The following is an 18,447-nucleotide window of genomic DNA, read 5'->3' on the forward strand; positions in this document are numbered from 1 at the left end:
ATTAGCTGCATGCTTGTTTCTGGTGTAGTTCAGACACTACTGCAGCCAAATAGATCAGCAGGACTGACAGGCAACTGGTATTGGTTAATGTGACTAAAGCGTGGGGGAGGGGGGGGGGGGGGGAAGATAAAAAAGAAAAAAGAAAAAAAAGGTTATTGCATACAGTAGGTTTTACAGCTTCTTCAGGTCAAATAAAAGCCAAAAACCGGGGGCCAAAGCCAGAGAGCAGTCTGACACGAGCGCCTGCACCGCATAGTATTGTCTCTATACCTCTGTTCAGAGGTTGTAAGGTTAGAATTTCTTGTTTTATCTGGATCTACTTGAAAACACTGGGAGAGAATCCTTGCGAGTATCTATGCAACCCGACACGTGTGACACTCTTTGACCTATACATTATTTTGGTGTTTTAGCATACCGTACTTTTCAGACCGTAAGACCCACTTTTTCTTCCCTAAAACTTTTGTGGAAAAGTGGGTGCGCGTCTTATGTCTGAAGGTTAATTAAAAAAAAGCAGAGGGGCGCAGGGAGCCATTATCCATCCAGCACTGCGCTCCTCTCTCCGTCCGGCTTATCCAGGAACCCCTCTTCTCCTTGGGCATCTTCTTAGGCGTCCCTCTTCTCCTCCAGCATGGTTGGCATCTCCTGCATAGCTGCACAGAAGAGGGATGCCTGGACAAGCCGGAGTGAGGTGGAAAGAGCACAGTGGCAGGATCAGGTGAGATCTGAACTGGTAGGTGTTAGTGTAGTAGCAAGGCGGTTTGAATCAGGATGATACCATTTATTGGCTAACTTAGAGACGGCTAAACGGTGAGCTTTCGGCTTATAAAAAGCCTTCGTCGGACTGGTTACTCATTTTTAGGTTTGTCAGAATTTATCGAGAACAGCGATATCAAACTTGATTGGTTTGGAGTGAATTGTGGCCCAAAATGCATCTCTCTGCTTTGGCGGGGCTTACCGTGAATTCGGAAACATTCAATCATGTGGTTTGTTACAAATTTCATAATAAGCCGGTTCTAAAGGCCGATGTCCATTTGGAAAGTCATATTTATGACAAAAGATGGATTTCATTTTTGTGAGTTCACAGGGTAGTGTAGCTTAGCTGAGAGGGCAGGAAGGGTTAGTGTAGTGCAGTGATCTGCAAACGTGGCTCTCTAGCTATTAAGAAACTACAAGTCCCACAATGCATTTGCCTTTATGAATCATGACTGTGGCTGTCAGACTCCTGCAATGCATTGTGGGACTTATAGTCCGCTGGAGAGCCAAGTTTGCAGATCAATGGTGTAATGTACTGGTAGGGTGCAGCAAGGATTAGTGTAGCTTAGAGACAGTTTTGGGGGAAGATGGTCCATAAAATGCCCCTGCACCAGATACACACCTAGGTTTAGTTTGTTTTTTTTTCCTGATTTTTGTCCTCAAAACCTAGGTGCATCTATCTTATGGTCTGAAACATACAGTACTACACTATCGGTTCTTGGTTACTTGTTTCCTGTGTGTCGTTTCAGACCACGCATATTATTTGGTCCATCCTTTTCAAATACTCCTTCCCATCTTTGCCTACATCAGACAAGATGTGCAGACAGCAGATCACATACATATAAATAGTAATTTATAGTGGTGGTGTGTTTGAAGGGCAAATGGCAACCGCAACACTGCCAAAAAAGGAAGCAAGGATGTTCCCAATACCTAAGTCTAATCTGTGCACCAAGTGCTCTCCTCTACGCACTTTTCACCCATGACTGCCAGCCTATCCATAACTCAAACATAATTGTTAATATGCAGATGTTACAACTGTCATTGGGCTTATATCAGTCAACGAGGAAGCTGCATACAGAGAAGCAAAGCCAGACTGAATGCTCAGTCGGGGATTTTATCAGGGCTGATAACAAGCAGGCTGAGCAATGAAGGATGAAACAGAGAGCAGGGTAGGCGTTTTCTCTAAGGTTTCCACTGATATATATGGTAAAATATAGGAGGGTGCTTCGTCTCTGGTTCACATTAAGAACCAAAAAAAAGACTACTCACATACAGTTAATGATCAATGCAGAGGCTGTGTAGATACTTTCCAGCTTTAAGTTTTTGGGAGTAACCATCGCAGAGGACCTGTCCTGGGGCTGACAATGCTTTAGCTGTAACTGGCAAAGCACAACATTTCATCTACTCAAGGAGCGCTAACCATCCACAGAAGCACTACAGAAAGCGACTTGACCAACTGCATGACGGCCTGGTACAACAGCTGCACCAAGGTTGGTAGAGAAGCCGTGCAGCAAGTTGTTAAAACAGCAGAAGTCATTATCGGCAATGAACTACCATCACTGTAACTCTTGTATAAAGACTCACTGTATGAGAAGGGCCAAAAACATTATTAAGGACCACACTCACCCTGGAAACGTCTTGTTTGAGCTCCTTCCATCAACTAGAGGTATCAGATCAGTGGTCCTCAAACTAAGGCCCACGGGGCAAATGCGGCCGTCCGAGGCTTTTACACCCCCCCCCCCCCATATAGAATAGCAGTCCTGGCATCACCCATCCAAATACTGTAGAAGCCAGTGAGCAGTCATTTGCTGGCTTTCAATTCTGCATCATGTGACACTGCTGTCCAATTGGATGGCAGGATGTCACCTGGGTATGTTTCACTGTCTGGTGCACAAGTGTTCTTCAGGCGCTGCATGGCTAAATGGCTGCTGCTGGGAGTTCTCCTCCGGGCATAATTGGGGGAATCAATACCTAGACTCAATGTAATGTTTTTCAACATAATTTTATGTATGGTTCGGCCCCTCAGCAGTCTGAAGTATGTTGACCCGGCCCTTGACCGAAAAAGTTTGGGGGCCCCTGTTTTAGATCAATCTGCATACACACAAACAGACTGTAAACCAGCTATTTCCCAGCTGCCATAAACTTTATGAAACTCTGAATCTTCTCTGAAATAAAGAACACTGTGTACATACATGTATAATTCCTCTATTTTTATCTTTGTTACCATCACTGCGTTCCCTATATGCCCTGCGGTGCTTTCATGAGAAGTAACTTTGTTGCGTAACACAAGGACAGTAAAGTGCTTGAATTGAATTCAGGAAGGAAAAAAAAAAAAAAAAAAATCAGTGATGTAAATTACATATCTGGTCAGGGAGTAATGTGGGTCCAAGGTAGCCTCTTTTAGAAGCGTACGTAACAGTTATCCTCAGCCAGATGCCAAAACCCACAAGAATCAGAAACACACATAGGGATAGGATTTTCCGTCGCAGGAAAAGCAATAAGAACGCTCCAGCAAAAAATAGGTTTTTAAAAAGTGTTTTTGTTTTTTTTGTAACGCTAGGGTTTTTTTCTGTATAATTGTACAACAGTTCAAAATGACAGTTTGCATAATAATCTAATTCTATTAACAGCCATTCAAAAAATTGAACTACTTTTTCCAACACTTGCCATCCGGAACAAAATAGGAAGGGGATGGAATAAGGAAATTCATCAACCCTTTCGCTGCCCAGTTGCCCACCCAGGGGAGGCGGATGGCAGTCTGGCAGGGGGCACAGGAAGGGTTAAGGTGAGAAAGAAAAAGGAGGGGGGGGGGGGGAAGAGGAAGGAAAATAAGGAGGGGAAAAAAACAAAAACATTTGGGTGATGGGATGCAGTTTCTGTTGGCTAATCTGGCAGTAGTCTGAGGTTGGGCGTTAGAAAAGAATAGATGGGCAAAATAAAACGAGACCAGGTTTGGTACAAGCGAGCGGGGTAACAAGGTGGATTTTCTTCACATTCCTCAGAGCTACTTGTGTTTCTTTGCAGCATCAAGTCTCCTTCACTCCATGACATGCTCAAGCTTTCCAAGGACAAGCAGGCTTCCATCGCTTATGTGTCATGAAAGTCCTTTAGCAATGTTCTCCTGCGTTGCTCTGCTATATGCATCTGGTTCTCCAGGTCCTGTGTGAGAGGGAGGAGGACAGAGATTAATGACTGGCAGCAGCACCAGTGTGTGTACTTTTCACAGTTGTCTGTCATAAGTACATAAACATGTAAGGTGCACTGTAAATGCCTGGAGTTACAGATTGCCCAGCAAGTTCATGGTGAACCAGAACTCTTAGAAGTGTGTAGGGGGCTAAAAAAGAGACCAAAAAGCCCTCATACTAAGTTCTATGTAAAACAGAAGTTTGCCTTTTTAAAACAGAAGGTATTTGCAATTATTCAGGCTGGAGTGAGTATATGAGGTGTCCCCACAATGCATCACTGCTGAATATGTAAATCATGCTTTGTTGTCCCTGTAAGCTAACCACACCTCCAGAACTGCAATGATGTGTCAGCTTGTTAAATGTACAGAGCCACAATAATCAAACATGGATAATATGGCTCTATGAAGTAGGACCGACATGAAACACCCAGAGTTACAGATTGTCCAGCAGGCTCATGGTGGACCAGGACTCCTAGGAGGGTGTAAGGGGCTGAAATAGACTAAATAGACCTCTTACTAAAATGCTTTAAGTGTAGGTCTTATTTAAAAGAAAAGAAAAAAAGTATGTAGGTGTGGTTTTACCATCTGGCCACAATATGTCCTTGTGCATTACTTTCAGGAAGTAATGCGTAGACGTGTTACTTAGTTACAACGACCACAGGCATCTCATTGAAGCCAGCGATCATTGACACCGGCACTTAATGGACGACAACTGTGTTCCCATTCACTGATCTCCCGGTTAACGGGACGCAAGACGGAACGCAGAGTCCAGATTTGACACATTTTCCCAGACTGGATGGGAAAAAAAAAAAAGTGTCCAATAAAGGCCTATAAGAACAGACGCAGTCTGTTGTCACTAGGCTAGTTAGCGCATCTGCGCTACCTGTTTCTGCATCAGACCAATGGGAATCCTTAACAGGGAGAATAATTCTCCCTGTTGCTAGGGAGCATTGGCTTGTTGCATCCTATGCTTCTGCTGGCCTCCGGGCTGCTGAAGGGACCAAGTGGCAGGTCGAGCAGTGGCGGCAAGACAAGTGAGCGGCGACGCGTACTAGCCAAGCTTAGCGACGCTGTGGAACGCTCGGGTATTTCGCGCAATGCGGATGCAGAACAGACAGAATGCATCAACCTTGCGGAAGCGGATTCCATTTCCATACTGCATCCCTACCAATGCGAACGGAGCCAAAACGTGTCGAATTCGGACTCTACGTTCTGTCTCGCGTTCCGTAGCACACGCATCATCGTACACTGTGTTGTCAACAAGTGGAAGCGGATTCTATTTTTAACATGGGATCCGCTTCACACATTTTCACGAAGCTTTAAAACCGTATCTCACAGATAGGTTTTTAAAGCAAGTGTGAACCGGCCCTAAGCAAGAAAGGGAAGCAGAGGTATACTAAACCCAAAGTGTTGTTTGAAAATCCCAAGCACAATCTAAGACCAACAACAAGTATATTTCCAAATGCATAATAATCATGGACACATCTGCCTCATCACAGGGCTAGAACATACTCTTCCGGTGAAAAAGCTTTATCTGAGAAATTGTCATTAATGGCTTATGAACAGTTGGGACTTTGAGCGGACATGCCGGAAGGAGGAACTGTCAGGAGTATAGCACTTACCCCTCTGTCATAGCTGTCTGCTCGCTCCACTTTCCAAGAAAGGTTCTCAATCTCTGCCTCCAGCTGGGCCTGCTGATACTCAAACTGCAAGAGAGATCACAACACTGAACACACTCCAGAAATTAATGGTCTCTGCAATAAATAATGGAGGCTGGAGAGGCGTGCCAGGACACGGCAAGGGTGGTGACAAATGCAGTCTGTCTGCACTGATGAGATATACAGATAGAAATGTGCAAAAATGATGCGTAAATCATTATCTGCAGCTTCTTAAAATGGAATGCTGGGCACAGGCATAGAAATAATCCTGTGGGGAGAAAACCGGAGACTTAAAGGGGAACCTTCAGCCTAAACAAACAGTCATTAAGTTAGTAATGATTGAAGAATTAAACAGCGAGTGCACACCACTGCGTATTACAAGCAATAAAGTTACGCTGGTACGCATGTGCGGGCGCGGCGTGATACGTCAGCAACGAGGCTTAGTGAAATGGATGCGGCCGTTTGTACGCATGCGAGGGCGTGCGGCCGGTGGAGCGCGCCAGGAAGTAATAGGTGGAGCGCATAATGTATGGGTGTACTGCCGGAACAGGAAGAGACGTCGCGGCTGCTCCAGGAAGTTGGTGTTAATGGAATGAGCGCCCGATTACCTACAGGTGTGCCATTAAAGGTTACCATTTGGCAATTGGGTGATGGATTGAGCGGGAGGAGGGGCTTGGTGATACATAAGGAGTGCAACACGGAGGGGTCGGTTAGTCTTGATAAAGCCTCGACAGAGGCGAAACGATCGTCGACTCAGCACCTCCGCACCTCTCCGTGTCCGGCACCCCTGCTGCATATGTGACCAGTGTTGCGATATTTTTACTGTCCTATTGCCCGATGTTATCCCTTTTATAGAAGATGTTGGAATAAAGTTGAAATGTTCTTATATATGACAGCGAAGTTGCTCCTGGATCCTTTTTTCCTTATATTACACTGTCAACCTCCCTGGCGGTAAGCCCGAGCTGAGCTCGGGCTATGCCGCGCAGGAGGAGATCTCAGCCCCTGGTGGGGCGATTTTCACCCTGTAAAGTGCTGTACGCGCAGCTAGCACTTTGCTAGCCGCGCGTACAGCTTGATCGCCGCCGCTCTGCAGTGATCGCCCGCACGCAGCGGCGCAAGAGGGCCCCCCCCCCCCCCGCCAGAGCCCTGCGTTGCCCGGACCAATGAGTTCCAGGCAGCGCTATGGGCTGGATCGGAGACGTCTGACGTCAGGACGTCGGCTGACGTCCATGACGTCATTCCGATCGTCGCCATGGCGACAGGAGAAGCCAAACAGGGGAGCGTGTTATATACGCGTTCCCCTGTTTGCTATTGTTGCCGGCGACGATCGAACTAGAGGGACACATGCGCCCTCTAGTGGAGTTTCATGTAGCTACCACTCTGGTAGCTTTACATGAAACATAAAAAAAAAAAAAAATAAATTAAAAAAAAAAAATTGGATTTCTGCAATTTTTGCAGAAAAAATAAACCGCCAAGGAGGTTAAGTTACATTAGTTATGTTAATATAGATACAGTAGGTAATATAGGCTTCAATTCATCAAAGGCTGTTCGATAAAACCCCAGTCGTTAAAATACCACATTCGGTATTTTACACTTCACTGTGCTAATTCATCAATATTTTCCCATGTGCGGTAGAGGTTCGTTAAGTTACCGAACTACTATCATCAAAGGCTGTTGGATAACAGCAGAGCAGCTTGGAATGTCTGTGTTGTCACAAGCTGCCTTACAATAGAAGGCATCCCGACATCCCTTTAGATGTAAACGTGTTATTTTTACGGTTTTTTATTCTGCCTCTGCTGCTCTGAATCTGTCCATCAGTCTTTCCTAACATTTTACTTAATTGCCACAAGGTAGATGACCTTCCTGGAGACAATACAAATGCCATGCTTGGTGATTTCACCACCAGCATCTTTGCATTTTCAAACAGGGACTCAAAGCGTTACACCACCGAAAGGCATCTGGAGCTGCCTGCTCCTGTCAAACACAGAGACATCCACACTGAAGGCATTCCAAGCTTGTTATCGACAGGGGAGAGCTGGAGATAATCACCGCACATGTTATCGAATGCTGTAAGCTTGATGAATTGACATTTGCTGATATTTTACTGACTTGTGTTGAGGTAATCACTGAACAAGTCGGTAATTTATCTCACTGCTCAGGAATGTCAGCTTTTCATGCGGTAACAGCTTTGATGTATCAACATTTTACTAAGTGCTCCGTAAAGTCAGCTGTTTTCAGCATTACCGAATGCGGTAATGCTTGATGAATTGAAGCCATAATCTCTCACCCACCCGGTTTTAAAAGAACAGGCAAATGTTTGTGATTTCATGGGGCAGCCATCTTTTTGGTTGAAAGGAGGTGACAGGGAGCACGAGACAGCTCCAACTGTCCTGTGTCCTGATTACCTAACCCCCCCCAGCTGCACACGCTAAGCTTCAAATCTCAAATTCACAATTAAAATTTTTTTAAAATTACGCCAAAACAGCAGAAATAGAACAACATTAGAAATCCCATAATGCTTTGCATAGCATCAGGGGAAAAATGCCCAGGCAGTTTTCTTCTGTATAGCTAAAAATGAGGCTTGGGTAAGAAAAACAAAGTTTTGATGCTATGAAACTGTTAAAGAAACACCAAGACTTTTCATTGCTGCTGAGTAGATTTTTTTTTGTCTGGAGATTCACTTTAAAAGAACTTTAAGTGAGAGGGACATGGAGGCTGAGATTTATTTCCTTTTGAACAAGTTGCCAGGCGTCTTGCCAAACTCTATAGCTGCATGCTTGTTTCAGGTGTGTCATACTGAATTCTGACCCCATTGGCTGCAGTAGCGTAAGACACCTGAGCTGCATGCTTGTTTGGGGTCTATGGCTAAAAGAAAGGATAAACAGGATGGACAGGCAATTTGGCATTGTTTAAAGGACAACTGGAGTATGAATAATATGGAGGCTGCCATTTATTTCCTTTTAAACAATACCAGTTGCCTGGCAGCCCCCCTGATCTATTTAGCTACAGTAGTGTCTGAATCACACAAGAAACAAGCATGCAGCTATTCTCGTCAGAGCTGACAAACACCTGATCTGCTGCATAGTTGTTCAGGGTCTATAGCTAAAAGTATTAGAGGCAGAGGATCAACAAAATAGCCAGGCAACTGGCTTAGGAAATAAATAGGGCAGCCTTCATATGCCTGTTCCCTTTAATGCGGATCCGAGATGAAAAACTAACTATAACAAGTAACTAGTCTATATATCTTATCTAAAGTTTACATAGTTTACACAGCAAATCTAGCTGCAAACAGCTTCAACAGTTTAAGATTATTTATTCCTGTGATACATTGAGAGCAGCTATGTTTTGTTTGTCACATTACACAGGTAATCTGATCTGTATCTCCAGCGCTCAGACTGTGAAAAACATCACCCCTCTCCTCCTCCCTCCTCCCCTCTGCCTCTGAAATATCTGGCTAGTAACCTTCTCCTCTTCCTGCCCAGACTGAGCTCCCATAAGCCCTTGCTACTAAGGCTTACAGTGGAGAAGCTGTGGGCGAGGCTTGTTTAGTTTATAGGGAATTAAGAGTATTAAAAAAAAAAAAAGTATTAAAATAAATTCTATTTATCAGTTTACAGTGACATCGCTGCTAATGTAGCCTATCTGTGATTACGCAACTGATCTATTCACAGCAAAGCATCGACAATAATGCTGGGTACACACGATGCAATTTCCTGCCCAATAGACGGGCATCGTGTGTACATGTCCAAATTGCTCCCGATCGAAAACGAGATCAATTTTTCAGTGAGAACTTTGGGATGGGGACGATCCCGTTATGAATGGGAGCAGATCGGACATGACGGAAATAATCATCCGATTCCAGATCAGACGGGAAACCTTATTGTGTGTATTCAGCATGAGAGTGTAACCTATTATTTCACCAGAGGCTACCAACATCACTGACAAGGCAGCCAATCCAATGTGTAAAGTCCAATGACATCATAAATTCATCTAATATTACTGCTGCACAGTCCTTGTACTTACCAGCTTCTTCCTGGGGCCGGACTCCATGTAGTAAGCATAAGGATATGTGTATTGCAGAGTGTATCGGCACTGGGTCATGGGAACAAGAGAGCAGAGGTAAAATAAAGAACAAACTGAAATACATGTAAATTCACAGCAAACCTATAAGCAAAAAGATACTTACTTGGGTAGTGGGAAGCCTCTGGATGCCCAAAGGCTACCCAGATTCTCCACGAGCCCAGCACTACTGGCCGGGACCCTCTATGTGTCTCTGTGGATGCCCTTGGGTCTGTACTGCACGAGTGAGTACAGTCCGTGTGGCGCCCATAGAACAAAGCTGCTCGTGCACAGAGGAGAAAGCTGTGCACAGCTGGTTTCGTGCTAATGGGCATGTGCAGGTTTGTACTTGGGTCTGTACTGCACGAGTGAGTACAGTCCGTGTGGCGCCCATAGAACAAAGCTGTTCGTGCACAGAGGAGAAAGCTGTGCACAGCTGGTTTCGTGCTAATGGGCATGTGCAGACTGTACTTGGGTCTGTACTGCACATGAGAGTACAGTACATGTAGGGCCCATAGAACAAAGCTGCTCATACGCAGAGGAAAAAGCTGTGTACAAGCGGTTTTGTGTTACTAGCCCTGTGCAGGCCATACTTGTGCAAACACAGTATGGATGCGCTCATCTAGAAAAACATATTTGACATGCTCTTGTCGAGCAAGTTTAGAGGGATCCTGCACTTAAACAGAGGGGCTCCGGGAGGATTGGGGAAGCCACAGGATTGTCCTATTATTTAGCCAAGTATGTCTTCTAAACTGCTTCAGGTATGCATTAATATTTTTCTCTGGAGCGCAACCATTTCTGTTTAGCCACTCAAACATCTCTGTCCCAATACACCTGGCTGGGCGACAGCAACACAAAGGAGTTCAATTCTGCATCCTCCTGCATGCTTACTGGGCTGTGTAAATTACAGAGGGGCTGTCCTCTATGTGCTCTTGCCCTGTAAGCTGTGTAAACTTCCCCCCGTCCCATGTAGCTAAAAAAACAAGTTTAGATGATTATGCGTAGTTCAAATACATAATGTCATATTGACGGTTCTCCAATATGCCCCTCAGGGTCACCGGAAGCCTTAGAAATTCAGCTGATTCCACAGTTCCTATTTTGTAAGTGTTGCATTCAAATGCACAAAGAGTTATGACTTGATATCATTTGAAAGTTACTTTTGCTGTCCACTGTGCAAAAATGAGGAAAAGCAAACAAAAAAAAACAAAAAACAAACTTATTTCAGTTATTTCTGTGACTGCTTTAAAATGGCTCGAGTCTAAACAAAACCCTTTTTGAATCATCCTTCCACATTAAACAATATTCTGATGTAATACACATTACAGTCAACAGGTGTCCCTGTCTTACAACGTAAGAGATAAAACAAGATACATACAGACATGCAGAACAGCATGGAGACCTGCACAGTAATAAAAGGCTCAGTGGCCTTGCAGAAGTACTAATCAGACCAATATCAAACACTAAAATTAAAACCACAGGAAAAGCAGCTGTTTATCTTGCCCAGGTTACCTTTGCCAGCAGCTTTGCAGCATTCTGTAAGTACTGCCAATCAATCCAGGTGCCGAGGTTATTCATGACCCGCTCCTGGATCTTCTCCTGAATTTGCTGGTAGGTTTGGGCTTCCAGCTGTAGACTTTTATTGTGATTCTCCCACTGCCAGACAGAAAGTGGCAGAGGGTTAGTGTAAACAAAACAAAAAAAAACAAAAAACAAAAAAACAACAACAAATGACAGCATTGATACACAAAGGAAGTGTGATGTCAAAGGAACACAGAATGTGCCATTGAGGTGGCCATACATCTCAGGATCTGACACCGGACTACATAGGAGGCCAGAATCCACACTGGTGTGAAAATTCAAGGGTGGTAAGTGGATAGAAACAGGACATAGAATAGTGTTGGACAGAACTGGAACATACGCTAACTGTGCTTTCCCCTGCTGCAGCACACCATGTTTCCTGTCCTCTCTGAACTCAGCTGGAGGGTGGGTCAGTCAGGTGTGGCAAAGCAACAGCCCAAGTAGGCAGGCTAGCATGTGGCTGGACAGTGTGCCAGTTAAGGGCTCCGCCTCTGACCATAGGAGACCAGGGTTCGAATCTCAGCTCTTCCTGTTAAGTAAGCCAGCACCTATTCAGTAAGGAGACCTTTGACAGGACTCCAACACTGCCACTGTGCCTAGTGACTGCAGCTCTCGCGCTTTGAGTTGGACAGGAGTGTTGTGTCTACACGAGGAGGTGGGACCTGCAGTTTACAGGAGGTTCACTATCGTCAGACTTCACTCTGGCAGGAGGAAACCAGCCAGCAAGTGAACCCGAGGAAAACCTCAGGTCGAAAAAAAAAGCCTTACAAATAATGAGGGAAGCCTCTGGATCTAGAGGCTTCCTGTGTCCTCTTCATCCGGACCCTCTGGAAGATCCAGGCCACACTCCCCTTCATGCACAAGCTCTGCCGTGCCACACCTGCACGTGTACTAGTATGGAACCGCTCATGCAATGCATGAAGGAGCGTGACCTGGATCTTCAATACAAGCTCTGGTTGGATTTCTTTGAGGAGTCTGCAAGCAGCAATGGAGGACAGCATGGGAAGCCTCTTCAGGATCCAGAGACTTCAATCTTAGGTAAGTTTTTTTTTTTTTTTTTTGACCCAAGGTTCGCCTTCAGTACACTTTAAAGGAAACCAGAGCTGATAAAAGTTTTATACATACCTGGTGCTTCCATGTGCCCGGTATCGGAACTGGAGAAGGCTGAGGACGGTGGCGTGGGAGTGATCCATGCGGATGGGGCTGGAGGAAGCCCCAGGTATGTATAAAACGTATCTTTTATCAGCTCTGGTACACTTTAAGTATAAATGCATACCTGCAGGTAAGCACGGCTAAAGGCTTTGGAATTTGAAAATACCTATAAATGTACACTAATCAACATGATTGATTTTAGAGTATGCTGTGCTCAGCTTTGGGTTTAGCTGGGCTGTAACCTGACAGTCAACTAAGCGCATCTCCAGCTTGGTCCTACCCTCTCGAAGTAGAAGAGGTATTTCTTGAGGGCCTCTCTGGCCTGGGCCTGCTGACTCTGGTTTACAATGTCGGGGTTCTCTTTGTACCGGCTGCACTCGTAATACTCGCTGCCGTGCGTCTTCCAGTCGCCAAGGCACATCCAGCAAAAGTCTGAAAAAACAAAGGGGATTTCCTTAGTGTCAATTAGTACTTGGCTGAAATTCCACTATCAGGAATCATTGTGCAGGAATAACAGAGCCACAGGTAACAAATATATAAAATGGCCTTTTTTTTTTTTTGTTTGTAAGATAGTAAAAGTAACTGAAGTTGTATAGTTATAAGGGAGCCTTAAAAGAAATCTGAAGTGAATTTAAAGGGAACCTGAAGTGAGAGGGATATGGAGGCTGCCATGTTCACACCAGAAACAAGCGTGCAGCTAATCTGGTCAGATTTGACAAAAATGTCTGTGGCTAAACAGTATTAGAGGCAGATGATCAGCAGGATAGCCATGCAACTGGTATTGCTTAGAAGGAAATAAATATGGCAGCTTCCACATCCATCTCACTTCATTTGTCCTTTATAAAAAAATAAAAAAAAAACCAGATACTCCCCTAAGGAGAGGGAAGGCTCTGGGGTCCTATAGAACCTTCCTGCTCCTCTCACGGTCCTCTCTTTCCAGCATTGTCAACACCGTTAGAGGTATTCGACCAGTCGACTGAATACTGCTCTGTGAAGCTTCGGGAGCCAGAGTGCTTCGAAGACCGGCTGCTCAATATTGTGCATGTGCAGTATAGAGCTGCCCATCTTCGGGAGCGGTCAGGCTCCCAAAGCCTCATGTAGCAGCAGATCTGACCGGGGGTTGTCTGGGTGAAAGTGTTGGAACAACGGGACCGTGAGAGGAACGGGAAGGCTTTATAGCAATGTTTCTCAACATTTTATTGGCATGTACCCCTTTTAAAACCCAGTACTCACCAAGTACCCCCAGCATAGTAACTATTATCACAAGTACCCCTTGACAAATATGTATTTAATCGTAGTTCAATGGTAATTGAGTAAACAATTTCCAAGCATCGATTATTGCTTTTAATTAGCTAAATACTAATTTGGTGTTTAAAGGGCCACTACAGCGAAAAACTGTAAACATTTAAAATATGTGCAAACATACAAATAAGAAGTACATTTTTTTCCAGAGTAAAATGAGCCATAAATTACTTATCTCCTATAATGCTGTCACTTACAGTGGGTAGTAGTAATCTGACAGAAGTGACAGGGTTTGGACTAGTCCAAACCCTGTCACTTCTGTCAGATTTCTACTACCTACAGTAAGTGACAGCAACATAGGAGAAAAGTAATGTATGGCTCATTTTACTCTGGAAAAAATGTACTTCTTATTTGTATGTTTGCACATATTTTAAATTTTACAGTTTTTCGCTGTAGTGCCCCTTTAAAGAGAACCTGAACTGAAAAAAAGTCAAAATAACCATACACAGGTCATACTTACCTCCCGTGTAGTCTACTCAATCTATTTCTCCTCTCCTGCGTCTCATTTGTCCACTGCGATCAATGGATTTCTCAGTCCTCCATTTTAAAAATAGCCATTATCTCCTACCAGCTTCCTGGTCAGCACACAGTTAAACTGTAATATCACCCACTTGAGCCATAGGGAAACATTGACATTACCTTGCACATTCAGTTGTAACTGACAGCTGCTTATATATAACTGACAGCAACTGGTATATTTCAGTTCTGACAAAATATTGTCAGAAGTGGAAGGTATCACTGTAAGGAGAAAATGGTGAGCTTCTGAGAGGAAGTGACGGTGAGGTTAGTATGTAATATTCATTTGCAGCTACGTCATGTGTTTATTTTAAATAATTTTCAGTTTTTTGTTTTCAGTAATTACTTTATTCTCTATGCATTTTAAAGGGAAATACAAGGAAAAAATGAAAAAACACACTTTCTCCAATTTCATCCCCTATGGTATTAATATAAACACTGCTACTGTACATAAAACCCACACATTTTATCTGCCCATTTGTCCTGGTCATCACAAGATTTTAATTATGTCTCTATGACAAAGTATGGTGACAATATATCGTTTGGAAGTAAAGGTGTATATATATTTTTTTGGGGGTAAGTTTTCTTTTTCCCTCACAATTTTCACGTGCACGGGGATGCACGTGCACCCGCAGGAGCACTCACGCGCACAGCGGCGGCAGCACTGTCTGACATCCTGGAGCCATTAAGAGGCTCTAGCAGGACATTTTTATAAGTCAGCATGTCATTAAGTGGTTAAATAAGATGCATCATTTTCCAAAACTCTAAATTAGTTATTGTTGGTTAAAGGGACTCCGAGCAGTGCAGAAACTATGGAAAGATGCATATCATTGTAAAGCTCTCTGTCTCCTCTTACCAAATATATAGAAAGCGCCGCCCTACGCCTTTTAGTTGTCGCTATTTTTGCGATTGAAATTGCTGCGGCCGCGATTTCAATCGTGAAAATAGAGAAAACTAAAAGGTGTAGGGCGATGATTTAGGTGTCGCCAGAAAGAGGAGAAAGAAAGCTTTAAAATGATATCCATCTTTTCATAGTTATATTGTACTACACAGGGCGACTTTTTCCTAAAGTCAGCAGCTCCATTCTGCTGAATGGAGCTGCTGACACTGGGTAAAGTGTCGTCCTGTGTAATACAAGTAACTATAGAAAGATGGATATCATTTTAAAGCTCTCTTTCTCCTCTTTCTGGCGACACCTAAATCGTCGCCCTACACCTTTTAGTTTTCAGTATTTTCGCGACTGAAATCGCGGCAATTTCAATTGCGAAAATAGCGAAAACTAAAAGGCGTTGGGCGACTGTTTATATATCATAGGAAAGAGGAGAAAGAGCTTTAAACTGATATGCATCTTTCCATAGTTTCTGCACTGCTCGGAGTCCCTTTAAGTATATCAACCCCGGGTACCCCCTGGAACAATCAGAAGTGCACCTTGGGGTACGCATACCACACGTTGAGAACCTAGGCTCTATAGGACCCAGAGCCTTCCCTCTTCATAGGCGAGTATCTGTAATTTTAAATCTACTTCAGATTTGCTTTAAGTGAAGGAGAAAATTTAACATTTACTTACCTGGGCTTCATTCAGCCTCCTGCAATCTATCAGGTCCCTGCTGTCATCCCGGTCCACTGTGAACCAATACTGGACATGTGCTGCCCCACTTGCACGCCTCCTCGATTGAAGCTCTCATTTCCGGGAGCGTTCTGCACAGTTGCACGTTTCACAAACTGCACGTGTGCAGAATGTGGCCAGCCATGGGAGCGCAATAGAGGCATATGCAGCCAGGACAGTGCATGGGAAGACAGCAGTGCGGACCAGAAGGAAATGATAGACTGCTGGGGGCAGGAAGAAGACTCAGATGAGTAAACATCAGCGATTTTCCTCCACTTAGAGTTCCCTTTAAATTTAGCGGTCCTTAGAGTAAAGCAAAGATCAGGTCAGAGATACTTACCATGCTTGCATTTCGAACATTGCTGTAAGAAGAAGAGAAAAAAAACAAAACAGTATTACTAATGCTCAAGTCTATTATACTGAACACTGGGCACCATCAGTAGAGACAGTCAATTATATGCTATTACTTCAAGCTTGCATGTAGATTTAAAGGGAACCTGAGATGTGGGATTAGCAATAAAATAAATTCCTAGGTGTGTATGATCACTCCCACAACGTCCTCTTCTCCCTCTCCGTTCGCCCACAATTGGCCCCCGGAAAATGCTCCGGCTCCATGGGCTGACTGGCCCCAACTGACAGATTTTCCAGGGCCAGTGGTGGGCGAACGGAGAGGGAGAAAAGGACACCGTGGGAGCGATCAGGCCGGAGGGGGCTGGAGGAAGCCCCAGATATGTATATATTTGATATATGTATAGATATGTATATTTTAATGAGGGGGCCCCATCTTAGGTACTCTTTAATGCCAAATGTATACACCTAGGAATTGGGCCAATCAAAAGCTTAAGTGCATAAGATTGGTCAAATTCCAAGCTGCATACAATTTACATTACACTTTCATGCAATAACATTTTTCAAGCAAAGTTATTTCATCAGGTGCATTACTCTCCCGATAAAAAAAAAAAAAAAAGGTCAGTTCACATCAGAAGGCTTCGGCAAAATACATCTAACTGCCGAATTGCTACATTTTGGATGGCAAACCATTCAGAAGAATTGATACAGCACGTCCCTACAGTACCCTAAAAACTAACCTTTATTGGGTATGTATTAAAATAAATATGTCTAGAAAATACTTGTTCAGAACTCTGACTAAAACTACATCTATATCTGATGGGTTTTATGGTTTTCAGTGGTGGCGTGTTTATTTGATATAGCATGATGCACTATATTCACCTGATGAAGCTCTATTTTTAAGCAAAACAGGTTTACCCGTGTGTATAGCACCTGCACATTGACTTTTTTTGCCCCCATTCCCTATTGGACTGCAACCCAGCAGGCCATGCGGTAGGTCTGGGAATTCATTTGTAACAAAAAAAATTTATTTTGAGTCGATGTGAGACCCTAAACCACTGCCAACCCCTGGATAGGAGGTGCATTGCATTTCTCACATGCGCCCCTCTGGTGTCTGGTACTGTTATGAGTTGGATAACTCTATACAAGTATTTTTCTATACATATTTATTTTAATACATACCCAATAAATGCTAATTTTTTAATAACTGTTGAGTTATTTCCCTTGCGGGAAACATGCTGCTGAGTATATTGTGGATTGTTATGCCCCTCTCCATTTATATCCACCAACTTTAATAAGTCGAGGGATCAGTGATCGGTGTCTAACCACATTTAGGCACCCTGCAAATCAGTTTTGTGATTACGATTTGAAATGCGGATTTTCCCTGAATGCAATCAACAGAAAAACGGAGGGAAAAAACGCAGCATGCAGTAACGATTAAAATCGGAATCTGATGTAAAAAACGGAATCTGAATCGCATGCAGTGTGCAGGAAGCCTTACTCACATATTTTATTACTGCTCAACTACAAAAAGTAGTAAAACCAACGACGATGCCAGGTAGAATAATATACACCATGCCTGCCGAGAGCCCGTATAAGTTACTCCTGTTATTTTTTTTTGCTTAGCTGCTCCCAAGGTTTTAAATTTAGGTTAGGTCACTTGCCCGGAGGTTTGCCTCACCGTGGCGCAAGTGTCTAGTATAATATAGCATGCAAACCATATTGGAAGCTAAAGTTCCTCCTAGTTTAATAAATGTTAGCATTTATTTGGATGCAGGGCATGCATTTTCCAGTCTGGCAGAGGCGGTGTATGCCTGTGCGATTAACCATTCAATTGCAACATGTGTTTAGGGAAGCACAGCCTTTCCCCCCTACCTTTCCTTAACTTTGTAACTGTCAGGTTAGCTGCTCCCAGCCCCTCCTCCTGAGTTTCCTGTTTGCATGATAAGTAGTAGCAGATTTGCATATGATTTGCATCTGAATTGAATGCGAAGTGTGCAGAAAATCTATTTAGTTGCTGCACACTGAGCTGGTGGTCATTTCAGATGCAGCCTTAGTGGTATGCGCTGGCGTTCTCCTCGCTACTCCTGTTATTTGCCCAAGGAAGCAGGTGAAATACCTGCAAAACTCGCACCGTTTGTGGAGTGTACAATAAAGTTTTTTTCCCTGATAAAGATGATTCAGGTCTTCAATAAGGAGGCAAGTCCACCACTACCTCCAATTTGTAAACCGTTTTAGAGTATTTTATTCTTCCAGGCGCTCCGGTTTCGTTCTATTAACTATAAGTGGTC

At 43.8% G+C, this 18,447-nt stretch overlaps 1 protein-coding gene across 1 annotated transcript in view; it reads right to left on the reverse strand.

The window, feature by feature from the left end:
• Positions 1-3,272: 3,272 nt before the first annotated feature.
• The window catches only part of ARIH2 (ariadne RBR E3 ubiquitin protein ligase 2), a 73,829-nt gene continuing 58,654 nt past the window's right edge, over positions 3,273-18,447 (reverse strand). The window contains exons 10-15 of the mRNA XM_068252691.1: positions 16,149-16,170; positions 12,665-12,816; positions 11,164-11,307; positions 9,619-9,687; positions 5,560-5,643; positions 3,273-3,912 (exon numbers count right to left, since the gene is read on the reverse strand). Coding sequence (XP_068108792.1) covers positions 3,841-3,912; positions 5,560-5,643; positions 9,619-9,687; positions 11,164-11,307; positions 12,665-12,816; positions 16,149-16,170 — 543 coding nt within the window. The 3' untranslated portion in view covers positions 3,273-3,840. The remainder of the gene's footprint in view (positions 3,913-5,559; positions 5,644-9,618; positions 9,688-11,163; positions 11,308-12,664; positions 12,817-16,148; positions 16,171-18,447) is intronic.

Source organism: Hyperolius riggenbachi, chromosome 9 (assembly GCF_040937935.1).
Source record: "Hyperolius riggenbachi isolate aHypRig1 chromosome 9, aHypRig1.pri, whole genome shotgun sequence".
Classification (NCBI taxonomy): domain Eukaryota; kingdom Metazoa; phylum Chordata; class Amphibia; order Anura; family Hyperoliidae; genus Hyperolius; species Hyperolius riggenbachi.